The sequence below is a fragment of the Lathyrus oleraceus genome, chromosome 6 (assembly GCF_024323335.1).
Source record: "Lathyrus oleraceus cultivar Zhongwan6 chromosome 6, CAAS_Psat_ZW6_1.0, whole genome shotgun sequence".
NCBI lineage: Eukaryota > Viridiplantae > Streptophyta > Magnoliopsida > Fabales > Fabaceae > Lathyrus > Lathyrus oleraceus.
The window spans coordinates 483,990,548-484,005,148 of NC_066584.1; the positions used below are offsets into that span (position 1 = coordinate 483,990,548).

General features: G+C 33.8%; 1 protein-coding gene across 1 annotated transcript; it reads left to right on the forward strand.

Moving 5' to 3' along the window:
• Positions 1-8,544: 8,544 nt before the first annotated feature.
• LOC127097668 (adenylate isopentenyltransferase) lies at positions 8,545-10,310 on the forward strand. The gene has a single exon (XM_051036161.1). It carries the CDS (start codon positions 8,749-8,751, stop codon positions 10,042-10,044), a length of 1,296 nt encoding a protein of 431 aa, XP_050892118.1. The 5' UTR covers positions 8,545-8,748; the 3' UTR covers positions 10,045-10,310.
• The last annotated feature ends 4,291 nt before the right edge of the window (positions 10,311-14,601 follow it).

Sequence of the window (14,601 nt, forward strand, 5' to 3'; positions counted from 1 at the left end):
CAATGAAGCATCACAGAAAACCTCAAATAGTTCTGACGGACTTGGTAATATCAAAATAGGAGCAGTAGTCAACCTTCTCTTTAACTCTTGGAAACCTTCTTCACATTTTGAGTCCCAAACAAACGCTTGCCCCTTTCTAGTCAACATCGTCAACGGTAACGCCAACTTAGAAAATCCCTCAATGAACTTCCTATAATATCCTGCAAGTCCAAGAAAACTTCTTATCTCAGAAACTGACTTCGGAGCTTCCCACTTAGATACCGCTTCTATCTTAGAAGGATCAACAGCAACACCACCTCTTGAAATCACATGACCAAGAAAGCTAATTTCTTCTAACCAAAATTCACACTTAGACAGTTTAGCAAACAACTTCTTTTCTTGTAGAACTCCTAAAACCACTCTCAAATGCTCAGCATGCTCTTCTTCAGATTTCGAATACGCCAAAATGTCATCAATAAACACCACAACAAACTTGTCTAGGTACGGATGGAAAATCCTATTCATATACTCCATAAATACTCCAGGCGCATTAGTCACACCAAAAGGCATTACAGAATACTCATAATGTCCATACCTTGTTCTGAAAGCAGTCTTCTGAATATCCTCAGTTTTCACACGTATCTGATGATATCCCGATCTCAAATCTATCTTGCTGAACACACTCGCACCAACCAACTGATCCATCAAATCATCAATCCTCGGCAAAGGATACCGATTCTTGATCGTCACTTTATTCAGTTGCCTGTAGTCCACACACAACCTCATAGTACCTTCTTTCTTCTTAACCAATAACACTGGTGCACCCCACGGTGACACACTCGGACGAATAAATTTCTTATCCAACAGATCCTCTAACTGACTCTTCAATTCAGTTAACTCCACAGCAGACATACGGTACGGAGCCATCGATATCGGCCTAGTACCAGGTACCAAATCAATCGAGAACTCAACCTCACGCTCTGGCGGTAATTCATTCACTTCTTCCGGAAACACATCAGGAAAATCACACACCACAGCTAGATCGCAAATCACCAGTTTATCTTTAGCCTCCAAAGTCGCTAACAGCATAAACAACTCTGCCCCATCTGCTACTGCCTCATTCACCTGCCTCGCTGATAGAAACAAACTCTTTCCTTCCTCAATCTCAGGAAAGATCACAGTCTTATCAAAACAGTTGATAGAAACTCGGTTAAACACCAACCAGTTCATACCCAAGATAACATCGATCTGCACTAGTGGAAGACACACTAGGTCCACTCCAAAGTCTCTACCAAAAATACTCAAAGGGCAATCCAAACAAACCGAAGTAGTAGTCACTGAACCCTTCGCAGGAGTATCAATCACCATACTACCACGCATCTCAGATATCTCTAACTTAAGTTTCACAGCACAATCCAAAGATATAAAGGAATGAGTAGCACCTGTGTCGATAATAGCTACAAGAGGAAAGCCATTAATATAACACGTACCTCGGATCAAACGATCATCTGCAGAAGTCTCAGAACCCGATAAAGCAAAGACCTTGCCTCCCGACTGATTCTCCTTCTTCGGCTTAGGACACTGCGGACTGATATGACCCACCTCTCCACAGTTGAAACAAGTCATAGTCTTCAACCGGCACTCTGCAACCAAGTGACCACCCTTGCCACACTTGAAACACTTCTTCTCAACACTGGTACACTCATGGAAACGATGTCCAGCCTGACCACATCTGTAACACTTGGCAGGGGCACTGGAGTCTCCCCCACTAGGCCTTTTCATCCCACTCTGTCTCTGGAAACCTTTGCCAGCTGCATACGGTTTCCCACGATCATTCTGATTCTTGCCTTTCCTATCAACCCTTTGCTAATAGCTCTCTGCTCTAGCCTTGGAATCCTGTTCAAAAATCCTGCAACAGTCAACCAAATCAGAAAACACTCTGATCCGCTGATACCCAATAGCCTGCTTGATCTCGGGACGCAACCCGTTCTCAAACTTCACACATTTCGAAAATTCCCCAGTAGCCTCGTTATAGGGAGTATAATACTTTGACAGCTCTGTGAACTTAGCAGCATACTCAGTAACAGACCTGTTACCCTGTTTCAATTCCAAGAATTCTATCTCTTTCTTTCCTCTGACATCCTCTGGAAAATACTTCCTCAGGAATCTCTCTCTGAACACTGCCCAAGTAATCTCAGCATTCCCAGCAGATTCCAACTCAGCGCGGGTAGCAACCCACCAATCATCTGCTTCCTCTGACAGCATATGCGTACCGAACCTGACCTTCTGGTTATCGGCACACTCAGTCACTCGGAAGATCCTCTCGATCTCCTTCAACCACTTCTGAGCACCATCTGGATCGTATGCTCCCTTGAACATTGGAGGATTGTTCTTCTGGAACTCACTCAGTTGACGAGCAGCTCCCATTCCCACAACATTCGGATTTCCCCCAAGTACTCCAGCTAGCATACCCAGAGCCTCAGCAATTGCAGCATCATCTCTACCTCTTCCAGCCATCTCTATTCTGAAAACCCAACAAGCTAAACAATAAGTACTGATAGGGTTACACAACACCTATCACGTACAGGGGAACAGAATAATTACGACTCGACTCGACCGACTATGCTCTGATACCACTAATGTAACACCCTTCTAAAATACCCCAAATATTTAATTAAAATAATAAAAATATCAATCAGAGTAATTCTGCCCTGAAGGGTGTCACACAATCATTTCACACCAATCATCAATATATCCTGTCATGCTCATTTATTCAATCAAAATAGGACACTTTTGCATAATTCGCAGCGGATACAAAATAACAACATTCAAATCATGTACTACATTACATGTAAAGTTGTTCAACAACCAAAAGAAAACATAGTAAAACATCCCATCCCGATGTTACATCTACCAGAGCATGACCCACTAAGGACTACACTAGACTCCCAGGACTAGCTTCTATTCAATCACTGCTCGTTACCTGAAAACATAGTTGTAAGGGTGAGTCCTTCAATCGATATAATAAGCATTATAAAATATCATGTAATGCTAAGCAATATAACACATATCATTACCCTAATCAGATTACACATATTCAGCAACGGCAATATCAACTCATAATCATCACCATCATCATACTCAAACTCAAAACAACCATAAAACACACGTATAATATTGGAATACATCCATTCATATTATACGCCATACATACATATATTATGCAATGAGACTCCATGCATGCGGTACCGACTATTCGTGAACATATAGTTCAACCTCACTGACCAAGTCCAGGTACGGCTACCAAGCTCACTAGTCCCACTCATTTGAGACCTAGTGACTCACATCACTAATTCCTCACCATGGGAATTAGCTACCACCCCAAGGGCTATGCTATGCACGCTAAATCACCTAGCATGCAAACATCAACAACAATCCACAATAACTCATCACTAATTCCTCACCATGGGAATTAGCTACCACCATAAAGGCCACAACATGCATGCTAATCACCTAGCAATGCTACATCATCAACAACAATTCAAGAATAGATATATGCTCACACTCTAAGCCATAAAACAGTCTATTCACCAATGCACACATTACTTATACATTCACAGCATCACGCATACTATCACACATCAGCAGTATTTTATCACATAAGCATATCATATCATGCCAAATAACAACCACAGTATTAGCACACTCTACTAATACTTATACTACTCAAAACAACGGGAAATGATCCCTAATATATCATACATCATCTGCATTACGTTACTCAGCTGAACAGTTAAAAACTGCACAACAACAGCTCAGGAAAATCACAATCCTGCCCATACGCGTAACACCATCTCATACGCGTATGCTACGCGTACCACTTCTCCATACGCGTACCAACAGAGACCAATCTACGTTCAAAACATCATCTTCCTCATCCATACGCGTATTGCCTAGTGCCATACGCGTACCATGCCATCTCATACGCGTATTGCCTAGTGCCATACGCGTATGACCAGAAACCAGACTTCCAGATCTGCTATGGCTTTCTCTGCTACGAGATCTATCCAATTCAACCTTCCACAGTCCAATTTTTCACAATAATTGTTCATATCATCTAACACGAATCATACCCTATTCGATTTCACAAAAATCTAATATTTTTACATCTAATTCCTACGAATTCCTCTCAATCATAACCCAATTTCGTTCATCCAATATTTCATCATTTCATCATAATCATCCAATTCAGAGATCAATCAATGGTTTATCACTACCCATGACATATTATCCCATAATACCCATTAAACGATGATAAACCCCCCTTACCTGAGTTAATCCGGCAAATCTCTGAGCTTCAAGCTTTTTCCCTCTTCAACCCTTGTTCTCTGGCTCTCTTTGCCCTTTTCCACTTTTCTGCCTCTTTTCCCTTTTCACGTGAAAATAACTCTTTTTACCAAATGGAACCTTTTTACTGATTTCTACTTTTATTCCAATAATAACAATAAAAATAATCCAATAATAATAATCCCAATAATATTCCAATAATTATTATTCCAATAATAATAAAAATTCCAATTATTTAATTAAATTAATAAATATATTATTAACTCAATTTAAATAATTATCTTATTTTATCGGGGTGTTACACCCCACATGTCAATCAGTCATTGGTATTGAATTTTTAAATTAGGGAGAGAGAGAGAGTCAACTTTTTTATTTATTTTAATTTTTTGATTTATTTTTATTATTTAAATTAAGTTTGTCATGTGTCACTTGGCAATTGGTGCTGAAATTTAATTAGAGAGAATTTCTAATTGCACCTTTCTTTGCTTTTGCACTCTTGTATGTGTTATTTTGTTAGACCTTAAGCCCATGTTATTCGTTTCACTCTTTTAAATCCCCATGCTAATATGCAACCCTGTTGTGTTATTTCTTTTATTTTTATTAGTTTAATTATTTAAGTTAGTAATTAATTAGTTGATTATTTATTTAATTAATTAGTTGATTATATTTTAATTAATTAATTACTATTTTGTTGTTAAGTGGATTTATTTGATTAATTGTTTAATCAATCTCATTGCGTTAAGTTGATTAACTAGGTAATCCATATTCATACCCTCACTCGTGTAAATAGTCATACTCATAGTTTAACACAAATTCATTTTCGCCACCATTTTAATTTCAAACTCTTTTCACTACATTTTCAAAATCAACTCAAAACATTTCAAAGCAAATACAAATCATTTCACAAATTATTTTTCACTAACGCGATAAACCCTCGATCAACATCGAGTTTTGTCTTTCACTTATTCGAAGCACTTAAAATATTTTTCTTAATAAAAACTGGTTGAAGAGGGAATGTGAGGTTTACCTTTTTCTTAAGTTTTGTCTTGTTGGAAATTTAAAATCTGACATGGAATTTTTGTTATTTTAAATTTATTTAAAATGTTGAAATAAAAAAAGGTGAAACGTTCACTTCCATTCTCTTCTCCCCTAAAACGTAATCGCCGTCATAGTTTCTATCAACAACCACATCCATCTTAAATATCAAATATCTTTTCCACTTCCTTTTGCAATGCTAAGATGCCTTGTTGGCATGCCACATCTAACGTTTTTTTTAAAACATTTAACGGAAAGGACCAATTAGATTAATAGAAGTGTTTTTAAGGGACTAACATGTAACATTTTTTAGATAAGGGATTAAAGTGAAACATTAAATTAAGTTAAAGGATTTTGTAACTAATTATGCCAATATTTTAATCAAACTTGAACTAAAAATTAATGGGAGGTTTACATTTTATATTGCTCGAGTACTCGTCTTCTGCTAATAATATTCTCAAGTAACTAGGACGAAAAAAGGAATGAAAGGTTTACACTTTCTTGCTCCTCGAATAATCAAATGATTGGTGCACACTTCATTGCTCGATTATTCGTCGTCCACCTAAAAATTATCCAACACATTCAAATCATTTTGCCTTTTTGGTATCAAACCTCAAACCCTTTTCATAAACAAAAGATGTTTCCTCCATTCTGAGACGGTGAAAAAAGCTTCGTTCCTACTTGTGCAAGAAGTTAGAACGCTTGTGGCGTCGTAATTCGTCTATGGTGGCTCGCATCTCTGCCATGACCTCGACATCGCCTGTACCACCAGTACCCTCTAGAGTAGGGAATGAGGCTTTTATGTTCACCATGTCTGATTATGGTTAGAAGTGGGAGTTAAAGGTACGACATGGACGATGATGATGTTTTTAAGAGAGAGGTGTAACCTAAGTTAGTTTTACCGGGCCCCACGATGGGGGTCATTGTACTGTCCTAAAAAGTAGAGGTGTGTGTACCCCATGCAAGGGCACGGAGACTCGGAGGCCTTAGTAGGTATATTACACAAATGGGAAATGCTAACGAGTGTTCCCGGGTCACTAGTTAAAAAATTAAAATGCTAAATTCAGCATTACTTAAAAGAATAAAAAGACATTTTTTTCTAAATATATGTGTTTTCAATGCACTGAAAACATAAATAATCGATTTTTTTAAAAAATATTATGTATATTCAATAAACTGAACATAACATATTTTATTTATTTAAAATTCTTAATCAGTGCCTCCGAGGCACGGACAGACACTAGTTAGTATGACCCAATATTATATATTAAAAATATCTTTTATAATTTGAGACGAAGAAAATGTCATTTATTAAAAGTATTTACAAATAATACTTTATATAAATGAGTATACTAAGAGGTAGAAAAGAAAAGCATTAGTGACATTATAATAAACAATACAAAAATTTAGATACATTAAATAATTGAAGTATCTAATATATAATAATGATTAAATGCATTATTTATTCAATAAATCTTAAAAGAAAAATTTGTTTATAATAATGACATGAAAGTGTATCTCTTTAGTTATTTGTTCTTTTTAGCATTATCTATGATAATAATAATAATTTGTTATCAGTATCCTAATAATTATTTTTATCACAATTCAATAAGTAATAATATGGCATTAAAAATAGCATTAAAAGCAAATGAATTATTCTTATATATGTAAATGAAATAATTTCAATATAATATACTTTCTTTGTCCTGAATAATAATAATAATAATAATAATAATAATAATAATAATAATAATAATAATAATAATAATAATAAATCAACTTTTTTTAATAATTAAATTACTCCTTTGGAACTAAATCAAATATAATATGTTAATTTTTATAAAATTTCATATGCTCTTTAAGTAAATTAGTTATCTCTTTAATTATTTGTTCTTTCTAAAATTATCTATAGTATCACATCTGTTGTTTTAAATAATAGATAATTCATTTTTTAGATTTATTAAATAATTAATATACTAAATCTATAAGTTGATAAAATATATTTATTATTTAATAAATTTAAAAAATAAATTATCTCTTATATAAAGAAACAGAATAAATACTAATAAATATGTTTTGCCTTTAATGATTTGTCATCAATATCCTAATAATTATTTTTTATCACAATTCAATAAGTAATAATATGACATTAAAAATAGCATTAAAAACAAATGAATTATTCTTATATATAGCAACTGAAATAATTTCAATATGATAGTACTTTTCTATATCCATAATAATAATAATAATAATAAGTTAACTTTTAAAAAAAAATTATTATCATTAATTATGTTTTTTTAATTCGTAAAAAATATTCCAATTATAGTTTAAAATCTTTTATAACTTAAGACGGATAAAATACTATTTATCAATTTTTTAAAATTATTTGGAACAAAAAAATGTCATTTATTAGAAATATTTAAAAATAATACTTTAAGTATCAACAGACCCAAAAGAAAAGACCATTCGAATTCGAATAATAAAAATATATGATATAAAATAATACGAATATTGTTGTCATTGTTATAAGTAATAAAAAAAATTTAGATATAATAAATAATTTAAGTATTTGACATATAATAATGATTAGATATATCATTTATTCAATAATTTTTTTTTAAAAAACATTCTTTTTATAATAATGACAATTATTTGCTATTTCTAATATTATCTATAATAATTAATATATTATGTTTTTAATAATTTGTCATCAATGTCCTAATAATTATTTTTATCACAATTCAATAAGTAATAATATGACATTAAAAATAGCATTAAAAGCAAATGAATTGTTCTTAAATATAATATACTTTCTCTTTCCTTAATAATAATAATAACAATAAATCAACTTTGAAAAAAAGTTAATATCATTAATTAAGTATGTTTTAATTCATATAAAATATTCCAAATATAAACAGAAAAATGCTCAAAATCTTTTTAATTTAAGACGCAGAAAGCATTATTTATTAAAAATATCTTTTATAATTTGAGACATTTATTAAAAATATTTGAAATCCATTAATGAGTACTATACAATATACAGGTAGAAAATAAAAACTGATACCAATTATTATATGTTTAATGGAATCAAATATGATGTAGACAGAAATAAAGAGAGAGGATATCTATATTCTATATATAAACCTATCAGCCCTTTTCAATTTAGTATAAAAGAAAGAAACAGAGTGATAGAAAAGCAGAGTCATGGTATCCAATTTGAGCTAAAACTCTCCCACCCAAATCACAATCACATAGTACTTGTTTAATGCAATGCCATTCCCATTCTCCTCTCCCCTTTCCAACGCCACAAAAAACCATAAACTAGTATACTAGTTCATTCATTCATAACAGAAGCACCATGAAGAACCATAACCAGCACTTCTATCTATGATTCTGCTTAATTGCATTAACTTAGCTGGCAATGCATTACCAAAACAACATAGACACTCTATCTGTATTCAAAACCCATTTTACCACCCACTCACTCTCACTGCCAGCCCAGTGTTAACGGATAACCACACTATCTGTATTCTGTACTATACACCCAAACTCACGCACGCACTTTCTGCCCCTCTCTCTCTATCTTTCTCTCTCTTTCATTCACTCACACACAAACTTTCTATGCCTACAACAACACCTTCGTTTCTCTCACCAAACCCTCAACGTTATTATTATCACCAACCCATTAAATTTCACCACTCTTCATACACTCCCTCCTCCGCTACCACCTGCACCATGCCCCACTGGCCTCGCATGGAAATCGCCTCCTCACGCCACCGCCGGAAAGACAAAGTCCTTGTCATCATGGGCGCCACCGGCTCCGGAAAATCACGTCTTTCAGTAGAACTCGCTAAGCTCTTCCCCTGTTTCGAGATAATCAACTCCGATAAAATACAAGTCTACCGAGGACTTGACATCACCACCAACAAGATCCCCTTTCATCAACGCAACAACGTCCCACATCATCTCCTCGGCGACGTTGATCCCTCCCACGGCGAGTTCTCCCCTTCAGATTTCCGCCTCCACGCCGGAGATTTAATCTCTGATATATCTTCCCGGCGGAAACTTCCCATTATCGTCGGAGGTTCCAACTCATTCCTTCACGCTCTCCTTGTAGAACGATTCAATCCTGAGTCAAATGTGTTTGAAGACGAGTCATCACCATCGATTTCCTCGGATTTAAGGTACAAATGTTGTTTTCTCTGGATGGATATATCATTCCCTGTATTATCCGAATATTTGCTGAAACGAGTCGATGACATGTTTGACTCGGGAATGGTGGACGAGTTAGCTGAGTTTTACAAACCGGGTTCGGATAACCGAACCGGGTTGAGAAAAGCTATCGGAGTACCAGAGTTCGACCGGTTTTTTAAACAATATCCACCAGCTGGACCCATTCAAGACGAAGTTCATAATCCAATGCGGGAAGGTGCATACCAGGAAGCAGTGAAGGCGATTAAGGATAACACGTGTCAGCTAGCCAAGAGACAGATAGGGAAGATCCTACGGTTAAAACGGGCTGGGTGGGACCTACGTAGACTTGACGCCACGGAGGCGTTTAGGTCGGTGCTAATGTCAGATTCTCACGGCGGTGACGGCGGAGGAGAAGAATTTTCCGACATTTGGAAAAAACAAGTGTTGGAACCAAGCGTGAAGATTGTGAAGCGATTCTTGATGGAGTAGGTCCTCCAGCTAAATCCAGCTTAGCAACATCAACTATTTTCTTTTCTTTTTTTTCTTTTAATTTATTTATTTTAATTCCCTTTCATTTATTTACTCAGAAAAAAAATTGGAGTGTGAGAAAAAATTTACAAAAAATTAAAGTTACCAATTTGAATAGGTGATTCTGCGTGTCACCAAATTTTGGCTTGTGTGAGGTTCTACAAATTTTCTCATGTACGAAATGGTACCTACGAGTATAGATAAATGTTGACAAAGTTTTGTTTGTTTATTGATTCCAACCTTAAATTGTGAATGATGTTTGCTTTGGTGTTGTTGGATTTATTCGTGTGACACCCACCAATCTGTTTGTTTCTTGGTCACGCGTTGGGTGTGGACGATGAAATGATGAGAAAGTTAAGATACTTTCCAACAAAACCAAAGGATTTATGTTTGTGTTTTATTTAATTTTAAATATAAATTAAATACGGTACAATTGTACGAGTAGTAGAGGATTGGTTTTGATGAAAGGGCATGAGACACAATTCTCTTCAACCCCACATTCACTAGAGACAACTATACACTTTTTCCTTCATTCTCTTAAAAAAATGTATTATGTCTTTTGTGTGTATTTTATGTTGGGGGATCATTTGACTTCACTTCCGAAGAAATTAATTAGAAATGATATATTAACTTGAAATAAATGACATTCAAATTATTTTCAATATCAAAATAATATATATATATATATATATATATATATATATATATATATATATATTAATGATAAAAAGAAGTCAATTCAACCTAAAATGTATAAAAAATGACCAAAAAATATCTTGGATGTCGTACCCTAACCAATTAAAAATATTAAGTCAAAGTCTACCCAAAAAAGTATTTATTACATGTAACCAATGATTTTTGTCTTCCACCATTCATTGGGACACCGTAGAGAATCCTAATCAATTAAAAATATTAAATCACATCCTATCCAAAAAAACACTTGTTACAAACAAATGATTTTTGTCTTCCACGCCACAATTTACCATGCATCGTTCATGGTGAGAATCCGTCTCTTAGCCATATTGTCCGTTGTCCGTAGTTGGACTACGATTGAGTAACACCTGCCAGACATAACTAAATACCTTAAGCGGTACAATCTTCAACCATAAAAATTGGGAATTAGTCAAATTGTTGTTGAAGTCTAACTTTCAACAAATTTTTATTGTCAATCAACACTATTCTACATCCACGTGTAAACACAATTGAGGTTAACCGCTTAATACATTCTCCCTCTAACTCCTCTCATGCGTACAACCTCTTACACCACTTTCACCTTCACTATTCTCCCCCATCCTAATTTTATATCAGCTACTATCACCTTTTATTCTCGATTAAATTAAATAAACTATTAAATCTTACCTTCAAAAGATGTACCGCCGTTATCGGTAAATTAAGTATTTTTTTCTAAAAGATAGACAATCTAAAAGCTGGAGAAGTCATATTCATATCACATAGGCTGTTAACAGAAAAAAAATTATGTTGTTGTTTCATACCACTTATGCAAATTTCAAATATACATGATAATATATATTTAGTTTTGTAGGAGACATGCCTTCATCGTCGCATATAAGCAGGCATCTCTAACTTAGCAGGCGAGGACGCGAGAAAACACTAACACATAATTTCCCATGGAAAAGTACATGTTTAGAAAGATATATATCTATATTTTGAAGAGAAAGAACTTAAATCTTATTGGCAAACATCTCAAAAACATTTTATATTAAAATGTGAATAGACTTATATGGTCAGATGAAGTCAAAGAAAATATCAGAAAATAACTTCTTTTTTTGGTCCAATCCTACTTTGTGGTACGACCTTTGCCTCAAGCATATAATTTCTCATTTTGTAATTCTAGACTAAGTATCATTACATAAACGTCACTCATATTCAATATTTCTCAAAAACATTATTAAAACACCAATTTTTAGTTTTAACTAATGGAATCGTACACTTGAATAACTAATGATGCTAAAAAATTCAAGAGGATTGCTACGTCTCTTGAATTAATGGTATTAAGAAATTCAAGAATATACAAATTATTAAGACTATTATTGTTTCCAAACACAGACTATCAACACTTAAATTAGGAATCAACGTCGTAAATTAATTGTTTAACGTATCAACAATATCATTGTAGGTGCTAAAACTACCTTATTTTAAAAGAGTGAAGAATAATTCATATTTTCTAAAAGTGAGGAATATGTCGTATCAACAATTGAAGCAATGAGGTCATCTAAATTCTTAATCACCATGTCATTTGGTGTTTTAATTTCAGTTTCACATAATTATTTTTTCTAATGTTTCCATCTCCAACTTTTATTATCCCATTTGAGAACTATTTCACTTCATCAACATCATATATACAAAATCTAGTAAATATTAAGATATAACAAAATTTTCAAATCTACTTAATGCTAATATGTACAACATTTAGTTACATACCATTTAGAATGTCATGCAAAATTTGCATGAAATCATCTCCTAAGACAAAGAAGTGAAGATAGGATGAATTAATGCTATCATGTACAATATTTTGCATCGTACCCTTTGAAATGACACGAAGAATTTGCATGAAATAACTGCCCAAGAAAACAACTTTTCCTCCAAAAAGAAGATTCAACCTTGTAGGATTAGACTTAGTATATCACTAAAAGACTTATAAACAACTTTACAGAAATGATTATGAACCATCAGAGCTTCATCACTAATAATAAGTTTTTGTGAGTGCAACTTTTCTTTAGATGTATTTTGTGTGATGTCAAAACTAGGATACTTTAGCGTTTATGTATATTGGACGGTGTCCTCTGATCTCAATGTTCGTCTCAATGGAAACCCAGGGTCACCACAATCAAAGAAACGAATGATCTTAAAACACTTGATCTCACAATTTTATTTGTCAAATTGGAAGAACATGAGCAAAAATTCACTTGCTTGGAAAAACATGAAAAAGAGCATGAGAAGAAGATGAAGAAGGAGAAAGGTAAAGACAAAGAGATAGTGAAGATGTTTATTTCACTAAAGACTTCAAGCTCAAAGTCCTCATACCATGATCAAAGCGATTGTGAAATAAGAGATGACAAGAATTCCAAAGATGAACATATGGGGTTGTGTTGTCGAAAGGTACCAAAGGTATATAAGGAAAAATGGAGTCAAATACTCCGACAAGAACCTAATCAAATTTAGAAGTCTATATAACTCCTCAAAGAAAGATGAGAATAAGAAAGGTAAACTTAGAAGTTCTTGCTAAAATTGTAGAGAAGCCGATCATTATAGGCTGAAGTGTGCTATGATCAAGAAAGACAAAGAGAAAGGCCATCACAAGAAATCTAGCAAGTCTAGAAGAGCCTATGTTTCTTGGAAGAGTGCAAGTGATTCTTCAAGTGATGAAAGCTCAAGTTCAAGTGTCGAATCGGCCCAGATTTTTCTCATGGCAAACAAAACGAAGAATAAAAATATAAGTATTTCTAAGCTTGAATCTATTAATGAATTATCTTATTCTCAATTGCAAAAAACTTTTGAAAATCTTCATAGAGAAGCCTTAGATGCTTTTAAAAAATTAGCTTCACACGAAGAATCTTTTTACACTTAGAAGCTAAAATTTTAGAATCCGAAAAGAAGATGGAAACTCTTAAGTAATCTATGTTAGATATTCAAAAGGACAAGAATGAGGATGAAAAACCTTCACAGTTTGATTGCGAATCTTGTCATAATTGGCAAAAAGAGGTAAATACTCTTCAAGCTAAATTGGACAAAGCATTACAACCAAATATTGCATTTTCTATTGATTCTTCAAAGTATGAACGTTCTTTGAACCCTTAATATAAAAAGCATATATATGATCAGAAAGAGTCAAATAGCAAAAGTACATCTCATCATAATTTATCTTGTCACTATTGTTGCAAGAAAGATCATAATATTAAAACATGCAAGTTTATGAGACTTTTTGTTCCTAAAGGTGTTTCTTAATGATTTCCCAAATGCAACCTTAATTTCACCCACTCTCAAGGACCCAATGAAAATTGTGTACCTATCTCTCTTGTTTGATTATATAGGTTGAATGTGTTAACTCTACGGAGAAAATATGGTTTCTCGACAGTGGATGCTCAAGACATATGACGGGTGATATATCTCTATTCATTGATGTTGTGTCAAAGAAGAATGGGTTTGTTACTTATGGAGACAATACCAATGGAGCAATATTTGGAAAAGATAGTGTAGGTAATCCCTCATTTACTACTATCTTCGATGTTATGTTAGTTGATGGTCTTAAACATAACCTCCTTAGCATTAGTCAACTATGCGACAAGGGATTTTAAGTTACTTTTACAAATACTTGTTGCTTGTTTGAACATAACGAAAAGAAGAATTGTACGTTTAAAGGCTTCAAGGTTAATAACACCTATATGCTTAACTTAGATGATGCACCATTGGTAGGAACTAAGTGTCTAGTGACCATGAGTGAAGACTCTTAGTTATGGCGTAGACGCCTAGCTCATGTAAACTTTGATTTACCAAACA

Coding starts and splice junctions, on each gene's coding strand:
- LOC127097668 (XM_051036161.1), top strand. CDS start 8,749: ATGATTCTGCTTAATTGCATTAACTTAGCTGGCAATGCATTACCAAAA.